At 39.4% G+C, this 21,856-nt stretch overlaps 3 protein-coding genes across 3 annotated transcripts in view; 2 read left to right on the top strand and 1 right to left on the bottom strand.

Moving 5' to 3' along the window:
- The window catches only part of clstn1 (calsyntenin 1), a 38,924-nt gene extending 28,488 nt beyond the window's left edge, over positions 1 to 10,436 (top strand). The window contains exons 13-17 of the mRNA XM_080030617.1: positions 48 to 218; positions 491 to 636; positions 829 to 964; positions 5,589 to 5,773; positions 7,055 to 10,436. Of these exons, the coding sequence (XP_079886743.1) occupies positions 48 to 218; positions 491 to 636; positions 829 to 964; positions 5,589 to 5,773; positions 7,055 to 7,249 (833 nt within the window). The 3' untranslated portion in view covers positions 7,250 to 10,436. The remainder of the gene's footprint in view (positions 1 to 47; positions 219 to 490; positions 637 to 828; positions 965 to 5,588; positions 5,774 to 7,054) is intronic.
- A 258-nt stretch (positions 10,437 to 10,694) lies between these two features.
- lzic (leucine zipper and CTNNBIP1 domain containing) lies at positions 10,695 to 14,140 on the bottom strand. Its single transcript, XM_080031768.1, has 7 exons — positions 13,969 to 14,140; positions 13,514 to 13,650; positions 13,065 to 13,200; positions 12,878 to 12,976; positions 12,615 to 12,710; positions 12,262 to 12,343; positions 10,695 to 12,164 (listed from the first exon to the last, which is right to left on the bottom strand). Exons 2-7 carry the CDS (start codon positions 13,612 to 13,614, stop codon positions 12,109 to 12,111), a joined length of 570 nt encoding a protein of 189 aa, XP_079887894.1. The 5' UTR covers positions 13,615 to 13,650; positions 13,969 to 14,140; the 3' UTR covers positions 10,695 to 12,108.
- Positions 14,141 to 14,218: 78 nt separating this feature from the next.
- LOC307253607 (nicotinamide/nicotinic acid mononucleotide adenylyltransferase 1-like) lies at positions 14,219 to 21,110 on the top strand. The gene is made up of 9 exons (XM_080031720.1): positions 14,219 to 14,290; positions 14,550 to 14,689; positions 15,553 to 15,736; positions 16,941 to 17,074; positions 17,504 to 17,898; positions 19,378 to 19,612; positions 19,932 to 20,110; positions 20,270 to 20,371; positions 20,528 to 21,110. The coding sequence occupies exons 2-9, from the start codon at positions 14,575 to 14,577 to the stop codon at positions 20,582 to 20,584; spliced, it is 1,401 nt and encodes a 466-aa protein (XP_079887846.1). The 5' UTR covers positions 14,219 to 14,290; positions 14,550 to 14,574; the 3' UTR covers positions 20,585 to 21,110.
- Positions 21,111 to 21,856: the final 746 nt, after the last annotated feature.

The following is a 21,856-nucleotide window of genomic DNA, read 5'->3' as shown; positions in this document are numbered from 1 at the left end:
TACAACTCTGCGTTCTACATCTTTTTTTCCCTCCATTGTTCTTTCAGTCCAAGAGACAGTGGTGTCAGAAGAGATCATGCACAACCTGGACACATGTGAAGTGAGTGTGGTGGGAGACGAGCTGGACGGAGAGCACGAGAGTCTGGAGGTGGACATGAGCCAGCTGCAGCAGCATGGCCTGGAGATGAGCTCCTCTAACCTGGGCCTCGTCGTCACTGGTACACACACCACACAGCACCTAGTAGTGGTCTATTGGATAATATAATAATAGCTTTGCAGAATATAACAGCTTTACATAAGTAGTCAATTATTTTACATTGGTTTATTACAGTATAGTATTCTCTCTTGGTGTAAGCATCCATTTCCTAAATCCAAATCTTAAAACAATAGACTATTATAAACACGCTATTCCACAGCATTACTGAATACTTATAACATGGATAGCCAATTTCTGGTGGTTGCTGATTAGATTTTCCTCTGTGTGTCCCAGGTGTGAACACCATGGCCAACTATGAGCAGGTCCTGCATCTCATCCGTTACAAGAACTGGCACACCGAGGCGCTCTTCGACAGGAAATTCAAACTGGTCTGCTCTGAACTCAACGGGCGCTACATAAGCAACGACTTCAAGGTCGAGGTATGACTGAGCATCTATCTACAGGTTACGTCACACACAGTGACGCACTCACAAAAAAGGAGTGCAACCCAGTCGGTGTTACGGACACTTTTCTTGTGTTTTCCTCACAATACTTGATCTAAAATGGAGATCTGTTGACGACATTTTTTGACGGTATACATGTGTGTTTTCTGTTTTTTCATTCTCTTTTAGGTGAATGTGATCCATACAGCCAATCCTGTGGAGCAAGCCAACAACGCCATGGTGCAGCCCAACTTCATTAACCCTGTGCATCATGCCTCCGTGGACTTGTCTGGTCATAACCTGGTCAATGCTCACCAGGCCTCAGGTAGGAGTCAAACATGTGGAATATTTGAGTTCAAAACAGTTTTTTCACATCCTTTGCATAGGTAAAACTAAGACAATTCTGAAATATCAATAGTAAGGGATTTTGATGAATTGGTCATTATATTAAAGGATATATAAACCAAAATATTCACATTCAGTTCCAATTACAGCATTTGACCAGTACCATTAAATAAATATCAAACGTGAGTCAGTGATTCTGGAGAATGCTTTTTGTCAAAATCAGTGGATATCTCCTCACAATTTGCTACCTGTCTGTACTGTGTGTGCGATTAAAAAAAAATCTTGTGTTAAGCCTAGGTTCAGTAAACTGGTATGTCAAAAAATTGGTATGTAAACAAAGGGTCCGACGTTAGCTAGCAACATACCTGGTTACAAAGCCTAAGCTGCGTACAAACGCTGGATTTTTATTTTTCAGTGCACACAGTACATACAGGTAGTGGATCGTGAGGAGATATTCACTGATTTTGACAACAAGCATTTTTCAGAATCGCTGACTGCACCTTTTTAATTGTTCATTCTGGCAACATGTTAGGCCTCTGGTAGCGTAGGGATTGATTACAGTAGTCTATTAACCAAAGTGGGGCGTGTATAACATACCGGTTGTTTTCCCATTTTTATTATAATGGCACAAGTTTAGGGATTACACTTGAGTGCTGTCTGTGGGACATCTGTACAGGGGGGGGTGGTCTGAGCACGACCATTTATTCCCCTGCTTTAGTAATCCTCCAGGCTGTCGGGCTCACTAAGCCTGCCACCACACAAGACAGGCCCTTTCCTGCTAATATGGGCCAAAGTGGAGCAGGTTGTGACAGGGAGAGGGGCAGAGCCATTTCAAGATAGATACACACCTAGATATATATATATATCAGTGTTAAAAGAGCAGCAATATATTCACAGTCAAATATATACAGTAGATAAACAATAGAGCAAAGGCAGCATGATCAAACAATAAAGCAGTTGTTCCTAGCGTCACTCCTCTTGCAAACTCTGTCCAGCATGATTGACTATCTCCACACCTGGTCAGTCAAGAGGTAGTTAGCTCACGTGACACAGCCTCCATGACCACTAGTCCCCATGCATCTAGCGCCCCCTCCAGGCCTGGAACATCCATTACTATAAAAACTCACCCAATCCCTGTATGTCAGTCTGTCAGATCATCATTAATCCCTCCTCATAGATTTTACAGGTCACGCCACAGACCACTTGGGATTACAAGTAACTTGAAAAATGTACCTATTATGTGTAATAGGTCAATTGTGTTGGACCACCCCGCTGTTGATAACCTGGACATGAGCATATCAAAGCTAAACTCACCAAACATCCTCAAAACAAGAAAGGGTTTGGGTTTTCTTCACTTAAACATAAGAAGTTTGCTTCAGCACAATAAACTAGACCATGTTAACATCTTAGTATCTCAGGCTGACCCAGATGTCTTGGTTCTGACTGAATCATGGTTGAAGAGCAGTACACATGACTCTATGGTGGCAATAAATGATTATAGTTTATTCAGAATAGACAGGACCACACGGGGTGGGGGAGTGGCTGTCTATGTTAAATCACATTATTCTGTATCATTACTACATGCTGTCTCTGTTCGAAGCTGCTTTGAATTTATTGCTTTGGAATTGTCTTTATCATCCAATGATTGTTTTGTTGTAATTGGTGTGTACAGGCCCCCTTCAGCAGTAAATAGCTCCTTGAGTGAGCTAGCACATTTAATCTCTCCATATGTAAATAGAGAGGTCATTATGATGGGTGATTTTAACATTGACTGGCTTTCTGGTGCCTCTGAACCTTTTAAAGAAATATGTAGCAACCTAAATCTTACACAAATAATAACTGAGCCCACAAGACCAAATCTAAAAAACCCAGCAAAATCAACTTTGATCGATTTAATATTATCAAATCAAAGCAATAAAATAGTTTCTGCTGGTGTCTTTGAGCTTGGAATCAGTGATCACTGCCCGGTGGCCTGTATCAGAAGTATTCATCTTAAAAAATCTCAACCCAAAATCATCATTAAGCGTAATTTTAAAGGTTTTAACGAGCAAGCATTTTTAAATGAACTCTATCAAAGTGACATTCATCTCACAAGTGAAATATCTGATGTGGAATTGGCCTTAGAATTTTTCACCAATACTTTCTCCTCCATTTTGAACAAGCATGCACCCCTTAAAAAGCACAGAGTAAAAAATAGATCAAACCCCTGGTTCACAAATGAATTGTCCGATATATTTGCAGAGAGAAATAAAGCATGGTCCCTAGCTAGACGCTCTGGTGAAAACTCCAAGTGGACTGCTTTCAGACAAATCAGAAATAGGTGCATATCCATGGTTAGGAAAGCTAAATCAGACTACTACCTCGAACTAATTTCAAACTGCTACTCCAACCCTGCACTATTTTGGAAGGCTGTGAATTATAACAAAAACAATTCTAGCACTGTTCCCAGTCAGTTAAAAATAAATGATCATATTTTAAATGATCAGAAAGAAATTGGTTTAGCTTTCAATAAACACTTTATAGCTGCTGGTAAACTCTTTCACAATGGAGTATCTACGCCTTCTACGCCTACCACCACGAGAAATAAAAATAGCATACCACCTGTCTCTAAAACTCCTCTTTTCAGCCTTGTTCAAGTCCCAACAAGTATTGTTGTAGATGCGCTTCTTGCCATCAACCCCAGGAAGTACATGGGAGAGGACAATTTGGACCCATTTTCAATAAATCTCTCTGCACTTATCATATCAAAACAAATAACCCATATTTTTAATCTTTCCATCTCTTCTGGTATTGTTCCTAAAGTCTGGAAAAAAGCTCACGTCATTCCATTACATAAAGGGGGTGACAAAAGTGATCTTAACAATTACAGGCCAATTTCCAAACTCCCATGCCTGGCAAAAATTCTAGAATCAGTCATTAATACTCAGTTGAAATCCTTTTTATCCAGTGCTTCCATTTTGAGTCCATTTCAATCTGGTTTTAGGGCAGGCCACAGTACTATATCTGCTGTCACTTTGGTCTTAGACAACATTGTTACAGCTATCGATAAAAAAATGCACTGTGCAGCACTTTTTGTTGATCTGTCAAAAGCTTTTGATACTTTAGATCACCATTTGCTTTTAGAGAGGCTGCATGAAATTGGTTTTGATTATTCTACATGTAGCTGGTTTAGGGACTATCTCTCTGATAGACAGCAGTCAGTTAAGCTGGGAAGCTACCAAACTGAGTTTTTAACAGTTACAAATGGTGTTCCGCAGGGCTCAATTTTAGGTCCAGTCCTATTCACAATTTACATCAATAACATTGTTTCATCACTACAAAACTGCCATGCCCATTTGTATGCTGACGACACTGTACTGTATTGCATTTCTGATTCAGTGCAACAATCTGTTCAGAACCTACAGAGCTCTTTTAACACCCTGCAGAACTGTCTAGTGGATCTCAGGCTTGTCCTTAATATAGAAAAAACAAAATATATGTGCTTTTCCAGAGCAAGAATTACACATTTTAATGATCTTATTATTCACACAAATAATGGATCTCATATTGAAAGAGTCACTGAATATAAATATCTTGGCATCTGGATAGATGAAAAACTCTCTTTTACATTTCACATAAAAAATCTTGTCTGTCGTCTCCGACAAAAGATTGGCTATTTTTATAGGAATAAAGCCACCTTCCCGTTGTTCAGTAGGAAAAGGATTATTGAGGCAGTTTTTATGTCTGTCCTTGATTACGGTGATGTGGTTTATCGGCATGCATCTCGTTCATGCCTTAAACTCCTAGACTCTGTATTTCACTCTGCTTTGAGATTCATTACAGGAGATGCTTATGATACACACCATTGTGTTTTATATGAAAAGGTTGGGTGGTCCTCCCTTAAGGAGAGACGTGATGCACATTGGCATATTTTTATATATAAAGCTCTGACTGGAAAGCTACCACTATATTTGACAGAGATGCTGCTTATTTCAGATGGGCTTTATCAAACCCGCTCAACTGACATGCTCATGTTATATGTCCCCTATGCCCGGTCTGAGCTTGGTAAAACCGCTTTTAGCCATAGTGCCCCTGACTCCTGGAACAGCCTACAACATACAATTAAAATAAATACACTCATAACTGTTAACCAATTTAAAATTATTATTTTGAATCAGCCCCTCTACACTTGTAACTGTTTTAATTAGGCTATTATGTCTCTCATTCAATTGATCTGAATGTTTTAAATTGTTGTTGTCTGTGTGTGTGTGTGTGTGTGTGTAAACTTGTTATGTATTCTCATTGTATATTGTGTATATGTACAAACTCGACGTCATTGTAAAAGAGGGTCACCCCTCAATTGATCTTTCGAGGTTAAATAAAGGAAAATGAAAATAATTAGTCCTGTGAGCACCTTTGACGTTAGCCGTTATTTAAGACCGCTGTTATAAGTGTTAGTGTTCGTCTCTAGTTTGAAATTTACATCATTGTACAACATGAAACTGAAACCCTTAAAATCTCACCAGACAGACAAGAAAGCTGTAACAGGCTTTTAATGTGAACATGATTTTTTTTACGCCTTACCTGTAAGTTCATGTGTGACTGTGTGTTTGCTTCCTCTGCAGTGGTTCCCAGCGCTGCCACCATTGTCATCGTAGTGTGCGTTAGCTTCCTGGTGTTTATGATCATCCTGGGCGTGTTCCGCATCCGAGCTTCACACCAGGGCACCATCAGAGACACTGAGGGAGGCAAGGAGAATGAGATGGACTGGGACGACTCGGCCCTCACCATCACCGTCAACCCCATGGAGGTAAAAGAGTTTGCCAGGGGGGAGAAATGAATGACTCTTATTCTCTGGGGATCAGCCACTGAAAAGCTGTCTTAACAGAATTTAACTTCTCTTCAAAATGTGTTCGGGTTGCAGACTAGACAGCTCTTCATCTGCCACTGTTCTCTTGGTGATGGTGTGACTGTGTGGCCTAGTTTTATCTGAATGCTCATGATTGACAGCCTGGGGGGGGGGTTTGGGGGAGCTACTTGGAGTTTTACCTTGCTTTACAGAATAACACATACGTATACAGTATACTATATATATATGTGTGTTATATATATACAGTATACTGTATATATAGATGTTATATATATTATTTTTGTGCATGGTCCCATGCAAATTTAAAGAAAGCAGCACCAATAATTGTGTCTATAGTTTCTATTTATAAGTGCTCTAAGCTGGTTTGCTGCAATATTTACAGCAGCTCAAGGGGAAAAAGCAGCTGTCAGCCAAACTCACAACACGGGATGCAGGAGAAATGAACATCACATCCTCACTAAGTGGGACCTAATACATTAGTATAAGTGAGGCCAAAATGGAAACTTGTTCAACCTCAGTAAATGATAAGAATTGTGCGGTACAAACTTCAACAGCTCTCAGTGAGCATCCAGAAAAGCTGAAATCAACCCTAGATCTTTTGTTTGGTCCCAAGCATCACAAACCAGTGGGGTAGCTTAACACAGATGCACTGTGGGAAGTTCAGCTTGTTCTATGATTTTACTGTACATACATTTAAATTAAAGTGTCCTCAGTTTTAACTCATTACAACAATATTAAAAGGAGTTTTCATGTTTTCCAAATCACATACCAAACTCAGCAGTGGACTTTGTGCCACTGTTTTTCATTAATAGAGTTAATGAAAAACTTTATTCTTATATTTTATCCATGACATGGTGAGGACATGGCATGGTTTTACTGGGAGATAAAGGCGTGTCAAAATACAAAAAAAAAATAGAAAGATAAACAGACATGGTGATGGCTTAAAATTCTTTCCATACCGTCAAAACAATACTTGGAATCTAAGGCTACATGTGGCATTTTATACCTAATAAAACATTAAACACAAGTGAAGAGCTTCACTTTGTCAAAAAAAAAAAAAATAATATGTTAAGATGACCTATCAAAGACACATTTGGAGCAGGATGTAAAGGTGTGCGTATTGCATGTTTTTTGTTTAAGTGCTGAAGCTGTTTAGTCTCCATAAATATAAATCCTTCTGAAATAACCCCTCCCTTTTTTAATCTTCTTCTCTCAACACAGACGTATGAGGACCAGCACAGCAGTGAGGAAGAGGAGGAAGAGGAGGAGGAGAGCGAGGACGGAGAGGAGGAAGATGACATCACCAGCGCCGAGTCGGAGAGCAGCGAGGACGAGGAGGCCGGAGAGCCAGAGGACCAGCAGGCAGCCAGCAGACAGCAGCAGCTGGAGTGGGACGACTCCACCCTCACCTACTAAAACAGCAACACACACACACACACTGCAGCAGCACACACATAACACTAAACACAGGCTCAAACACACGCACACACATATATCACCAACTCACACTCAATGCTCCACACACACTCCCACCCTCTACAGTTTCATGTCCAAGGAGCCATGATGTAAACAAAAAAAAAGAAAAATTCCCTTCAACATGGTCAAGATTTTTTTCCTGTTGTTATCTTAGTGGTGGTACTCAGTGTAGTGTAGTCATCACCGGATTGCTGATTTTTACTGTTTATTTTTTTATTTATTATATTTTAATTCCCAGGAAAAACTTGGCCTACTTTTTTGTTTTGAAAAGTGTGAGGAAGCCAACCCTGCACTTTTTTGCTTTTTCTCTGATGCAAGGCTTTCAAATGGAGAGATTTTTTATTTTATTTTTTCCTAATGAATATTCTTTGCGTAATGCTTTTAGATTTGTTCGCCGCTTAACTCACGTATACTTTCACTTGAGTTTCCTTGACTTGTAGTCCACAGTGCAAACAAAAACGATGCTTTAACAAGTAGACCACATTTTCTTTTATCTTTTTTTTTCCCTTTTATTTTTTTTAGTGCATGAGGATATTTGAGAAGTCATATGTGTAGAGATATAAATTGCTTTTTAAAGATTTTGTAAATATAAAGAAACCATGTAATTAGTCGATGTGTTAGTGAAGGCCTACTCAACGGGGTCCAATATCTAAAACGACGCAGTTCGTAATGTAGAATATTTGTGTCACACAAAGGCTGCAGCATGTCGCTAAAATTCCCCGCAAAAGCTGTTCCATCATACTTGTATAAAAAAGAATTCTGCTTCATGATCAGAAACCCAGGACTGTCAAGCGGTGGTTTCCATGGCAAAGTGGTGTCCATTTTGTCTATTCTTTTCTTTCTTTTTTCACAGATAGAAATCATTTATTTTGCTGTTCTCGTAGACAGCACTGGTCGATGGGTTCAGCCTCATACTGTACATGCTTTGCTTGGCTTGCACAGGTGGCAATGCTCTTCTCCAGGCGTCAGTGTATTTCATTCCCAGTAGATCTCACTGTTGTACAGAGGGGATTTTCTTTTTGTTCAGGGTTAATCATACTCAGAGAAATGCTAATAATGTACAAATTTGACATTACGTGTGGAACGGTACAAACACCAGGCCAGCAGGTACTTGTAGTGCAGCTGATCTGGAAACATGGGTACTACTAACATTTCTGCCAGTGTATTTTGGACATGTAGAGAGATTTCCCCAGCAGCTTTCAAAGTCCTGCTGTGCTGACAAGGAAGTAGGAAGGAAACAAAAAAATAACAGCCCTTAAGCTTGGCCTGGTCGTATAGTGCAGCTGCTGGCATTGTTTCGTGGTGAGAGAAGTGAAATGAAATTAATTTTTTCCACGGAACGGCTATTTAACCCAGAAATAATGGAAAATATATTAAATGTGTTTTTGAAAATGAGTTTTCTGTTGCAAAAATAACCACCGTCTTCATGGTAGGTCACAGAATTACAACCAAGGGTATGACTGCACCGTTTACAATAGGGATACAACTTTAAAAATGAATCTTCTTCAAATGAAATATTTTTTTTTGCAATAGACCACTAGATTTTATTGTACATGGAACTGTACTGTAGAGTTGTTCTAAGATATATGTTTACATTTGGTAAACTTATTTTCCTTCTGGTATTAGTGTAAAGCTTAATCAATCTTTCGGGAAAAAAATGTGTCCAACCTCTATCTCCTCTAAGACACTGTTGTCCATCACTGTTGTATATATATCTTACACAATAACAGACACAAATGGACCTTTATGCTTAACTATTTAGTGTTTGTCTCATGTTTTGTCGGGGGTACCAAGTAAAAAATGTCATCATTTACCAAACCTGCATTAAGTAAAGGAGATCAGATTTTGGACTTTGAAGCGAACAGAAGAATGTGGCATTATCTGGAAGTAGAAATGTTGGTGTTTTGCAAGTCTTCTATTTTGCATGCTAAATCAATTTTCAGGTCAAAATTTTATTCATAAACACATTCACGACTCTTATCCAGGCAAGTTTCTTTGAAGGTTTTAGTCACACAGGTGTGTTTCTAGCGAACAGTCTCCCCTCCTTGATGACTTGGACTTAAAAATTGGGCCAAGTCTGAGACGGCTGAGATGGGAGTGCCTTTTTCCAATGATAGCTCATTTAGCAGGTGTAAAAAAAACAAAAAGAATCACCACTTTATTTGTGGCAACTTTGTTTTTTTAATTTGTATTTGTTTAAAGCTTGATTTCTTACAGAGCTGGGGATTGCATTTCCTTTCAGTTTGTTGTGACAATAGTCCACCGCTAGTTTTATTAAAAGTGAAAAAGCGTTTTACATAGATGTCATGTGTCCATGTTGATGTTTAGAGGAACTAGATCCATATTGTATCTTCTATCGATATTGTACTAAATCATTGACTGAATCCACCTTTAAAAAGACGTACAGTACATTACCAACTTGCTTTGGCAGCATACATGGGTATACTGTCCATTCACCTTATATGTGTATAGTGGAAAGTACATTTTGAACAGTGTCCTATTGCCTGAGTTGTTGAGAAATGATTTTGAGGGCAGCATGAAATTCACAAGAACCAGAGCATAAGCCTGTCGACTCTCTTTTTTCATTATGTCAATCCCTCAAATGTCCACGTTTCATCTAGTTTAAAAGTACCATGGCTCTTTGACATGTGCACGCCGGCTCTTAAAGTCAAATCTCCACAATGACTCCACCATCTCCAGGTTTCTGGTGTTTAATGCTTTCTGATCAGCCTGAGCTTAAGTTTAAGTTGGTTGAATCGAATGTCACTGCCTGACAAACTGAAATGCAGCCATACTGTAATAACACTTAAGATGTGAGGGGAATTTACTTTGCATGAACCACGAGTTTGTGTCCGTTCCATGTGGGGTTGTGAGACCGGGGTGAGAAGAGAGACGTGATACACTACTGATTCTCAGATTGTCTGTTTCACACGTCCAGATATATTTTTGTTTGTTTGTTTTTCTTTTCTTTTGAAAATTAGCTCAAAATGGAAGGTGGCAATGTTTTCAGGACGGTTGAATGCTTCCTTTGTGCTTGTTGGAGCTGCTCTCACTTTTCTACCAATTGAAAGGCAAATTGTAGTGAAGTTGATGCTTGCTCATAAACAAAAATAAAGGCTGAGGAGATGGGGTATAACTTCTGTGTACTCTTGTTTTTCTTTCTTCAATCACTCAATGCCATAAGTGAACAACAGTGTCGTAAAGACACAGTGCTCAGTGGTGGCTGAGTGGTTTTATTATACTATCTATGGTGGTGGCACTGACAGTGTTCTAAATCTTGAGCGACATCTGGTGGTGAAAATAAAATGATTGCAATTCCCAATTGTACAAAGTGGAATAGAATGCTACAGATAAACGAATCAAACACCATTTGTTTGTATTTTAGTTTTACATTTTGTCTTCACTCACATTCAAAGAAACTTAGGCTTAAAAAACCCAAAAACATCAAATATTTGATTGACACTGTAAACATTGTGACTTGTCAAAATTGCAAATTAATAACCATTTAAGAGCACTTTAAAACACTTGATCATGAAACAGCTAATGTAAATCCACAACCTGACAAAGTGTATTCCTCAATGTCTATTCTAAAATGTGTGCCGTCAGCTGGATAGCTCAGTAGGTAATATTTTAATTCCCGATCAGGGCGGGGGTAAGTCTATTGAGGGTCCTTAGGCAAGACTCTTAATGCTCCCTGTAATGTCCTATGCTGAAAGTATCTCCTATTTTTGTCAAGCTGGAAAACCTACTTCATGATGCTTTAAACAGCTGAGTTGCTCTAATGACTGATTACTGAAGCTCTGCAGAGTGAGGACACCACGAAACACAGTGTGGGCTGCATCTGGCACTGTAAAGCCCTCCTCATGTTCCTTGGCAACTAAGAAACATCCACACGTACTTTTAATCAAACTGAATTACTCCCTTGGTGTTGGCTGGGAAAACCATCAGAAGACCATTCAGTGTTTAACAGATGGTAAATCGATAAATGTGGTGGATTTCTAATCAGCTTGCAAACTGGTCAAGACAAACTAATTTGATCATGTTTGATGAGTCTGTAAGGGTGCTCATTTTGCCTTGTCATTTGTCTCAATACTATATTTGCACTAGACACACCCTTTCCTAATATCAGTCAGCTTATAAAATAAAGGTTTATAGGAGCCCAACAAAGAGTATATACTTTACTTTGCCATGCTTCCAGCTATTGCAGTTGGAGATAAATTATTTTTGAGTCGTTTTGACCATTTGCAATTGTTTGATTTCTTTGAAAACCAACACTGAAAGAGTTCATTGTCTGATACATTTGAGCTGCATGTTGTGTTTGTAGTGTTTTTGCATCCGAAGTGCAATGCAGCAGTTTCTTATGCTGTTTCTGTTATTTTGTCCAAATCCCTGTGGACAGCATGGTTAAGTAAAATCAAAAATGACATCTTGAACATTTGCAGCAATAGTACAGGAAATGATTAAAAAAAAGGTTAAGATTTTCAGACGGAGAGACAGACAGACACAGCAGCCCAATAAGAAACAAACACAGCACACATCACAACAGAATACTCTTAAACAGTCTGGGCTACCCTATACACTCATGTACACATCTTCATATTTAATAAAAGCATATGCTTGTACCTACAAAACAATTTCACATTTAAATTAATTGAAAGCTATAAAACAATATTGTTAAAAAGTGGTAGCATCTACGCCAACATCTGCTTGGATTATTTACAAAAAACGGTGATCATTTGGCACATTTCTTAATAATATCAAAGACACAAAAAGTTAAAAATTACTATTTTGCAGAATAATTATGCCTTGGTTTTCACACCAGAGCTAGCTAAAGCCATAATTTTGTCTTCGGAGCCTGCAAGAGAAAGCAAAAAAAAAACAGATAAATGCAAATCGCCATCAAATAACTTGTCTGTTTAAGCATTCTAGTGAAATCACGTGTGTATCCTCACCCAAGTTTGCAGTGACTTTTTCAAACTGGCTCAGAGTAGCTGTGGCATTTTCAGTCAGAAAAGTCTCGTCCTCCGAGGTGAGCTGTGAAACCGGCCAAAAACAGAAACAATGCATTGTTACTTCAAGCTTTGATTGGACGAATCAAAGCTTCTAGGATTAAATGGTCCCAGCTCCTTTTGAAGTGAGACTTAGGCCTGTTGTCTGCTCTGTCAGCCTTGTGTCAGTAACATGACTCAAATAATTCAGTGCGGCTTTAAGAGTTTTATGCAGACTCATGAGCACAAGCCTCTGAATCACACATGCCAGAAAAAAAAAAGAAACATCGCACATCTCTGCTACGAGTGTTCCTCACATTCTCTCCAAGTTTTCTCAAGGCTGTGAGGATCTCCATTTTCTGCTGAGTGTACACATCCCGCGTCAGTTTCCCCACTATGACGTCTCGGTCCATCTGCACAGAATGTCACACACTTGTTGAGAACATTTCAGGCCAAGCAACGCACCAATAAACACTAAGGAATGACTAAGGGCTGAGCAGTTGAATTACACATATACACCACAACTGTGCATTATTACACAGGCACGACAAATGATTTTCAATGACATGGCTGTGCACACCTCTGCTAGCCTGGTTCTCAGCTGTCCTGGCTGCTTCTTGGCAAAAAGCCGGATCACCTCCGGGGTTTTGAATGCTTGGCTGATGGCCGCCTGGATCGCCTGGTGAAGAGACATTGAAAAGAATTGGAAACATTTCACAATGGTCTTACAAAGTCGTTGCATGTTGTTACCCATTGATTGTGCTCACCAACTGCATTCCGCTGAGTTCATCCACAAGTGTCATGTCTCCTGTCATGATCTTCTTCAGGGAGTCATTGAATTCACTCAACTGCTCCAACGTTTCCTTTTTTGTCTCCTCATATTCTTCGTCATCCAGTTCTTCTCTGGAATAATAATAATAAGCTTTACATATAAAGAGCTTTAGGCCTATTCTACTCACTTTTCCTGCTTCAACAGTCAGTGAGCTGATTCAGTGAAGAGCCTCTGCACATACATGGATTTATTGAATATCTCTGGTGTTTCAAATATTAATATATATTATACACTATGTCTTAGGTCTCATATTTCTCTCTCCAATGTGTCCCTCTTTATACATTTAAAACATTATATATATTCGTAATTTTGCATTTTCTTCAAGCGACTGCTGCTGTAGGCCTTCTCGTTCACATGTCAAATAAACAATCTTGAGTCTGGTACCTGCATTCCTCCAGATCCTGGAGCTGCTGCATCAGTCTGTCAAGCTGCTCTTCCATATTTTGCCTCAATTTCCCAGTTTCTGATTTCCCGCGAGAAGCCATACTTGAGTCCTTGAGTTAAAAAATTGTATTTCCGACCTGTTGACAACGCCAGACAGAATAAAACAGAAGCTTAGCTGGACAGTGTTATTACCCAAGTATGCGACAGATGACTAAACGTCAACCTAGCATGGCTATTCACTATGCACCAGGGTAGCGTTTTGCTGGAGCTAGTATTACAACCTTATACACATTCTATGATTACAACACTGTTAAAGATTTAGCTGACACCCACTGTATCGACAACTTGTTATTGAATATTTCTACTAAGAGCTCAGACAAGAGCTGCATCCGAACTGTTAAAGTTATTTAGTTAGCCGAATAGTTAGCCACCATGCTAAAAAGAAAACATCTCACCGGGACTTAGTAAAGAGTTGCAAATCAGTCGCGCGGTTCTTTAAATGTTTGCATTGGCTTAACGAATCTACATTTAATGACAAAATCAATCTTATTGATTATCGCGTGACTACTTGGTTAATACGGTTACAAATATTTAGTGTTGTTGTATGGTAGCGGGAGTGATCGTGAACGTAGCATATGCGGGCGCGGCATGGGGCGCGGCCTTCTCCTTCCTGCTCTGATCCTGTCCAATCAGATTTCTCGATGTTACTGACGTCCGCACAGGAAGAAGTTGAAGCGCTACAGAACAGCTGAGCTCCGTACTTTGTTTATCCTAACAGTGAGTATTTGGTATTTATATTATTTTACTCTTATATTAAAAAACAAAGGTCATTTTTTGTTGCCTAAACTCGGCACTCACTAATGTTTTGTTTCGTTCATATAGAAACCGGCAACGCGCTTTGCTTTGCCAACTTACAGATGAAAGCTAATGTTTTTAGCCACCATTCCATAATTGAATGACTGTGCTAAGGTTAAATGAAAACTAACGCACATATTTTGAATAGGTCCTTGTGTTAATCATCTATCTGCTGTTGTAGGGTAAACCTAGCCCCAGTATGAGGCATGGAGGTTCAGGATATAACCAAAGTGGTCCTGCTGTCGTGCGGCTCCTTCAACCCCATCACCAACATGCACCTGAGGATGTTCGAGCTAGCACGAGATCATCTGGAAGAAACAGGTGAAAAAAAAAAAACTTTTCAAATTTTGTGTTTGCAAAAACTCCACTCACCTATAGTATCTAGCCTTGCAGATGGGTTTTACGTCTGCAAGACTAGACATGAGATGGAGAAAATATACAGGATTCCTGCAGATCCTAAAGGGCATTGGATTCATTGATCTAAAAACAAGGCCTTAATTGCTATGAAAATGCAATGCTAATATATGGGGAGCAGAATTTGTTCAAGGTCACACAGATCAGCATGGCATGATCCAATATGGTCGTGTTGCAACATTTAGGACCACACCTTATTATTTTTGGCTTTTTAGTTGGGTATTTTGAATGTCCTGAATGAATTATGACATACCAAATTTAAAAACAGATTTTTTTAAATTTGAAGTTGATCATCTTACCTTTTCACTGGACCAAAGAAGTCATGTTAACACAAAATTGTTCTTAACCCATGGTAATTTATAGTTTTTTTCTCTACAGTTTTGGTGATTGTAAAATGTGTCCTAAATATTATTACAAGTGGCATTTTTAAAAGTCTTAAAGTCTAATCTCAAGTCAAATCTAACTAACCTTAAGCAGCAACCCTGATATAGCAATGTGACAATGTTAAATTACTCTGATACACCCTTTCTTTTATGTCCTGCATTCATGCACACAAAGTAGCATCTAGCGTTCGAACAAATGAACGCACATAGTTGAATATAAAGAAGTGAAACGAAGCAGATATTCCACTAGAGAGTTAACAATATCTGTTAACTCTCTGTATCTTTTAACCGTAACTTGAGTGGACACACCATTTAAAATGATACATTTTATTTCATCATGTGCGTTTCAGATGCCGTGTGTAAACCATCTGTTGTTTGATGTTTCAGGTCAGTACAGGGTGGTAAAAGGCATCATCTCTCCAGTGGGCGATGCTTATAAGAAGAAGGGTTTGATCGAGGCCTGTCACCGTCTGGAGATGGCCCGATTGGCTGCGCAGAGCTCCGACTGGATCACAGTAGATCCCTGGGAGAGCTTGCAGCCAGAATGGGTGGAGACGGCTAAGGTTGTTAGGTGAGTTGACAGTTTGTGCGTCTTGTGAGTGGCTACGTCTGTGTTCAAGTGTTTTTTCCGGGTGGTGCTAGGCTAGGGGTGTGTTTTGTCTTGAATTGTCATAACAGGTGTAAGGAACCAATACCCGATAAACTTTTAAATTTACCTCATCAGTTAACTTTTCTTTCTTTATTTTCATTATATACTTCTTCGTTAATAACTACATCTCAACCCACTCATTCATCAAAGTAACAAAACCACATTGGGTATTAATGCGTTACAAGCAGCCACTCCAGTAGCTTGTTTGTGTTCCTTTAATGTAGGTAAGGTGATGAATGGTGGCATTAAGCAGGCATAAATGTTAACAAATGATAAAGTCCTACTGATGTTTGCTGTCATTTGCGCTGTTCATTCATACAGTACATTGAAACCCTTGCAGTTATACTCAGGACTACAGTGTCACACAGGCTTTCCCTTAATTCTATCTATCTATCTATCTATCTATCTATCTATCTATCTATCTATCTATCTATCTATCTATCTATCTATCTATCCATCCATCCATCCATCCATCCATCCATCCATCCATCCATCCATCCATCCATCCATCCATCCATCCATCCATCCATCCATCCATCCATCCATCCATCCATCCATCCATCCATCCATCCATCCATCCATCCATCCATCCATCAATATCATGTATATATATAAACAGTATATACTGTATATATAAATAGAATTACCTGTATTGTTTTACGTTTTTCTTAACATCATTTTCAAAGTGGATGCCTGAGCTGAAGATATGTTGACACACCATTAACAGTTTTTTTAATTTTTTATTCAATACCAAACCGAATTATGTAGACTACAGCGACGCAGAGCTATTACATATGGGATTTGGTCAACAAAGAAATCACTGAATAATATTTATCATTATTACTTGATGTTGGTGTTTTAAGAAATAAAATTGAAATGTGTAAACAAAGGACAAAATTACATTTCACTCCAGAGTTAAAGTACATTTATTCGTTGTTCAATTTCCCAAATGCCCAATCAACAGTAATGTATTGGATGTGGAAAGAAGAAGTCTGTTGGCTTGATACACACTGATGTATCACCAATATGAGTAATATTTCCTGTCTGGTAAACTGTATGTAATGCAGTTCTATGTAAAAAATCTGATCCTTTTGATGCTATATTAGATGTGTCTGTCTCCACTTAGACATCACTATGACGAGCTGCTTGATTCAGAGCAGAATGATGACGAGGTGGACACGGTCAAGTACGCAAAAAAAAGACGCATAGAGGAGAATGATTCTGAGGGTTCATCTCGGCACAGAGGGAGAGGTTGTTCGGGTATGTACGATTGTGTAACTTTTATCGTTCCCACTGCCTTTTTCTCAGTTACTGGTTCTCATACAGGCAACAAGTCATATCATGCCCCCTCTGTATTCATGACTTACTCATAATAGGAGAAAATGGTTTGAAGGTGCGGTGTTGAGTGGCACCCAATCACACCACCTATAGTAAAAACTGGCAAGGTGCTTATGCAACATTTACTAGTGGCAAAAAGCCTATACCGTGTGAATCTTAAACTTGTAGCTGCACACGTGCATACTGTGCTATGTATTCACATGTCAAGAACCATGTTTTACTTATAGTTTGTTTCATGATCTCAATGTCTGTTATAATTAGCTTTTTTCAATTGTTTTTTTTTCTTGAGCACTTTGTAATCCGCCCAGACACACAAATCAGATTTATTATGACAATCTGTTTTTCTGTCAGACCTTCCTCAGTTAATGCTACTGTGTGGGGCCGACGTTCTGGAATCCTTTGGAATCCCCAATTTGTGGAAGCAGGAGGATGTCTCTGAGATCGTGGGCCGCTACGGCATGGTGTGCGTCACCCGCAGTGGCAACGACCCCCACAAGTTCATCCACCAGTCTGAGATGCTGTGGAAGTATCGCAAGAACATCCACGTGGTCCGCGAATGGGTGACCAACGAGCTGTCGGCCACTCAGGTGCGCCGGGCTCTGCGGCGCGCGCGGAGCGTCAGGTACCTGATGCCCGACAGTGTGGTGCACTACATACATGAGCACGGCCTCTACAGCGCCGAGAGCGAGCAGAAAAATGCAGGCGTGATTCTAGCCCCCCTTCAGAGATACACAGGGTCCTCCTCAAACTGAAGAAGTTTACTGCTGCATAAACAAAAAGTGCAAGCTGTCAACACTTAGGTGCTGCGGGTTTACTGTGATTTTAAAACCGATTAGACACATTTCAGTCAGTTTACTCAATCTGCTACCAGTGCCTACTAAACAGAAATGTATTTTTATAACAATGGGTGTGTTTTCTTAAGAAGATAAAACCGCATAGACCTTTCCGAGAGATAACCTGTTCAACAGGCTTGGAGGCCATCTAAACAGTTTAAGCTAGAAATAAGTCTGGTGTGTGCAGGGTATTCACAATTTTGTTTGACATAGTCAGCATGAAATGTGATTAAGAACAAATACATTTTGATCATTTTACTTGCTATACACTATATATTTCCAAACAGTTTGAGCTATGCCTTTTTATTTATTCATAAGATTTTGTGTACTTAGAGCAGGATTTGTTTGTGCACTCCATCAGGCAAAAAAGCAGGCAATGTGATTTAAACATGTTTACTCTGTGCTGCTGATTTGAAAATGAAGTTGTGATTTGCTTTGACTGAAAGTGAAATAAAAACACCTTAGTTTTCAACCTTGGATGGTTTTATCTCTTTTTAATAAACTTCAACCTTACTGAATAAGGTGCCAAATTGACACCTTTCCCTTTTTGATTAAAAGGCCTTTTGTTGAGCTTTACTTATCTTTCCGGAAATCATCAGTGACAGAATATAGCATGTGAAATCACAAATTGCAGCCGACTAAAGGCTCGTTGTGATAGTGTTGAGGTTGAAATAAAGGTATAACTGATCACATTATAAAACACTAGTATCAGAAATTGATGCCTAGTTAATTAAAAGTTGATCTAATGGCAACTATTAGATTACATCAGAAAGCTGAATTCATGTCTCAAACTTTAAAAGGCCCATTGCCTAAGTAACTGGTTTAGGTGTGTTGTTGCTTCTCATTTCACCACAAAGACTTGACATTTAGCTTGTCAAACAGGTAATTGATGTTTGCATCACGTGCTTGTGACGAATTTATGGGAAAAAAATTAACTGAATGTTTAGACAAGCTCCAAGTGGTTTATTTCCTTTCAAACCTGAGTTGCATTCATTCCTTCCATGCTACGTGCTCGTGCAATGTTTTATTTTACTTTCTGCAAAGAAAGGAATGCCATTAAATGCTAGGTCATATCCTTCACACAGTGTTTGTTTTCACTTTGACAAATAGGTGTATCACCAAATAGGCATTCTCTTATGCGACTACTTCTTACCTCAACAGCAAAAACTATATGGGAACTTTTCCCATTTCTCCAAACGTCTGGGTCAACATATTTTACTTTTATTTTTTTTGTTTACGCTCATGTGTGGGCAATTAATGTTTGACAACTGAGGGGAATTTGGAGGCATTTATTAGTGAGTGGACTGTGTACTGGGACCAGTCTGACTTGTCTGTCTTCCACTTTTTATACCATGGTGATGGTGACGCCTACCACAAACCCTCAGGTGACAGCATGTGAAGCCAGGACAGGACTTTCCATTATACCCCAAGGTGTTTCACGGAACAACACTGTCTCAGCTTCTTCTCACAACTCCTGATCTTTCCAGAAACTTTAGGATCACATTTTATTCACACATACACACACATTTCAGGAAAAGAAAGAACATCATCAAAATGCCAGACAGCCTTTGTGGTACATGGGATCTCATCAGCATGGTCAACTTAGATGGCTACATGATCGCACTGGGTAAGTCCTTAAAGCATGTTGTCATCCAACAGTCCTCTCTGATAAAAAAATTAAAATCTCAGTCGCATGAGTATACCGTGTAGATGACTACATATCAATTGCTCCAACTTGAGCTGTGTATATATGTATAACATTATACAGCTAGAGGATTAGGAATTAATATATTGCTTCACTGAGGCGGGGAAAAAAACAGAGATTTGTTGGTATGTGTGTTGGGATCGTATGAGGAAGAGAGTGTGTTTGTAGCCCTTGGGTGAGTTTGGTTCGCCAGCATTGTAAGCTGTACACTCAGTTTAAAATACTTTCCCTCCGTTCAAAGGTATCAGCCCTGCCTTGCGAAAGATTGCTCTGAAGCTGAAGCAGAGGAAGGTGATCGAGCAGGGGGGTGACCAGTACATCATCAAAACAAGCAGCCCCTTCAGAAACTACACCCTCTCCTTTCGACTGGGACAGGAGTTTGAGGAGTTCACCAAGGGACTGGACAATAGAGTCCTCAAGGTGAAGATGAATGGTTGATGGCTGTGATTTAATCATAGGCAAAAGGAAATGTTTTGGAGATTGTGTTAAGTGCCTGACCTTCATATTTGGGCTGTGTTGAACGTTCTTTGTTGTCTGTTGTCATTTACACCACGTTCTTCTTGTCTGCCACCTGTGTAGTCGTTGGTGAGATGGGAGGGGAACAAAGTGGTGTGTGAGCAGGTCGGAGAGAAGAAGAACCGGGGCTGGGCTCAGTGGATCGAAGACGACAAGCTACACCTGGTATGAACATGAAAATTGACTGTAATAATTGGTCCATATAATGCACACTATTAAACTGATTAACTTTACCAAATTTGTTTTTCTTGTAGCTCTTTTAAATTACACTTTAAAGTCTATAAGATAATTTAAAATTGTTTTTTCTTTCTGTGACCTTAGGAGCTGTATTGTGAAGGACAAGTCTGCAAGCAGGTTTTCAAGAAGAAAGTGAATTAGTGAAGAGGTAATAAAGTTGTTTTGTAGTTCTACAGAAGTTCCTCCGCAATGAATGGCTTTCGGTGTTAGATTGACTGCTCTACACTGAATAAACACCACACGCTAAGTAGATTCAGTGGTATTTTCTCTGTAATGTGACTTCGAATGTCTTTCCTGTTAATGGTGTGGAATTGCAACACTAGAGGGCACCAGTGCATTACTTTAGTCAGATACCGGGCTACACTGGTTTGTTGCCTGTTGGTGCCATGGCCTCAGACAAAAAACTGAAATGAACTGTGCTTTGTGTTTCCTTCAAATCTCTATCGCATGCAGCGAAACATTGAGATGCCACATTTTCTTTGAACTGGCTTGTGCTGTCCATCTGACCTTTGATTGAACTATCAAAAGAATAAATACAACCTCTCATTCATGAAGATATATGTAGGCCTATAGTATACCCGGTGCACAACAGAAGGATATTTTGAAAAACTGTTTTTATGTGGATTTTGTGTAATAAAATGGGTTTTAAAAGAAATCTGAAGTGACATACTTTGTTGTCAATCTTTTCCTTTTGTCATTTTATCTTTAGTTACAAAAACAACAACAAACAAACCTTTTATTTTATTTTGTATCTGATTGCATGCTAGTAAACTCAACAAAAATATAAACGCAACACTTTTGTTTTTGCTCCCATTTTTCAAGAGATGGACTTAAAGATCTAAAATTCATTCCAGATACACAATTGTACCATTTCTCTCAAACATTGTTCACAAATCTGTCTAAATGTGTGATAGTGAGCACTTCTGCTTTGCTGAGATAATCCATCCCACCTCACAGGTGTGCCACATCAAGATGCTGATCTGACATCATGATTAGTGCACAGGTGTGCCTTAGACTGTCCACAATAAAAGGCCACCCTGAAATGTGCAGTTTTGTCTCACAGCAAAATGCCACAGATGCCACAAGCATTGAGGGAGCGTGCAATTGGCATGCTGACAGCAGGAATGTCAACCAGATCTGTTGCTCGTGCATTGAATGTTCATTTCTCCACCATAAGCCGTCTCCAGCAACTTCGCACAGCCATTGAAGAGGAGTGGACCAACATTCCACAGGCCACAATTGACAATCTGATAAACTCTATGCGAAGAAGATGTGTTGCACTGCATGAGGCAAATGGTGGTCACACCAGATACTGACTGGTTCTGAGTCCCCAGACCCCCAATAAAGCAAAAGAATGCACATTTCAGAGTGGCCTTTTATTGTGGACAGTCTAAGGCACACCTGTGCACTAAT

The sequence above is a fragment of the Ammodytes marinus genome, assembly GCF_949987685.1.
Source record: "Ammodytes marinus genome assembly, chromosome: 7".
Lineage (NCBI taxonomy): Eukaryota > Metazoa > Chordata > Actinopteri > Uranoscopiformes > Ammodytidae > Ammodytes > Ammodytes marinus.
Note: the sequence above shows the minus strand (reverse complement) of the source record. Positions and strands in the feature narration are given on the sequence as shown.

Excerpts from the sequence above, each read along its gene's own strand:
- lzic (XM_080031768.1), bottom strand. The coding sequence starts at position 13,614 with ATGGCTTCTCGCGGGAAATCAGAAACTGGGAAATTGAGGCAAAATATG. Across the intron at positions 12,977-13,064 it reads AACTCAGCGGAATGCAGTTG|GCGATCCAGGCGGCCATCAG; the intron begins GTGAGCACAATC and ends TCTCTTCACCAG. Across the intron at positions 12,165-12,261 it reads AAAAGTCACTGCAAACTTGG|GCTCCGAAGACAAAATTATG; the intron begins GTGAGGATACAC and ends TTTCTCTTGCAG.
- LOC307253607 (XM_080031720.1), top strand. The coding sequence starts at position 14,575 with ATGGAGGTTCAGGATATAACCAAAGTGGTCCTGCTGTCGTGCGGCTCC. Across the intron at positions 15,737-16,940 it reads GAGACGGCTAAGGTTGTTAG|ACATCACTATGACGAGCTGC; the intron begins GTGAGTTGACAG and ends GTCTCCACTTAG. Across the intron at positions 17,899-19,377 it reads GATACACAGGGTCCTCCTCA|CATGTGAAGCCAGGACAGGA; the intron begins AACTGAAGAAGT and ends CTCAGGTGACAG.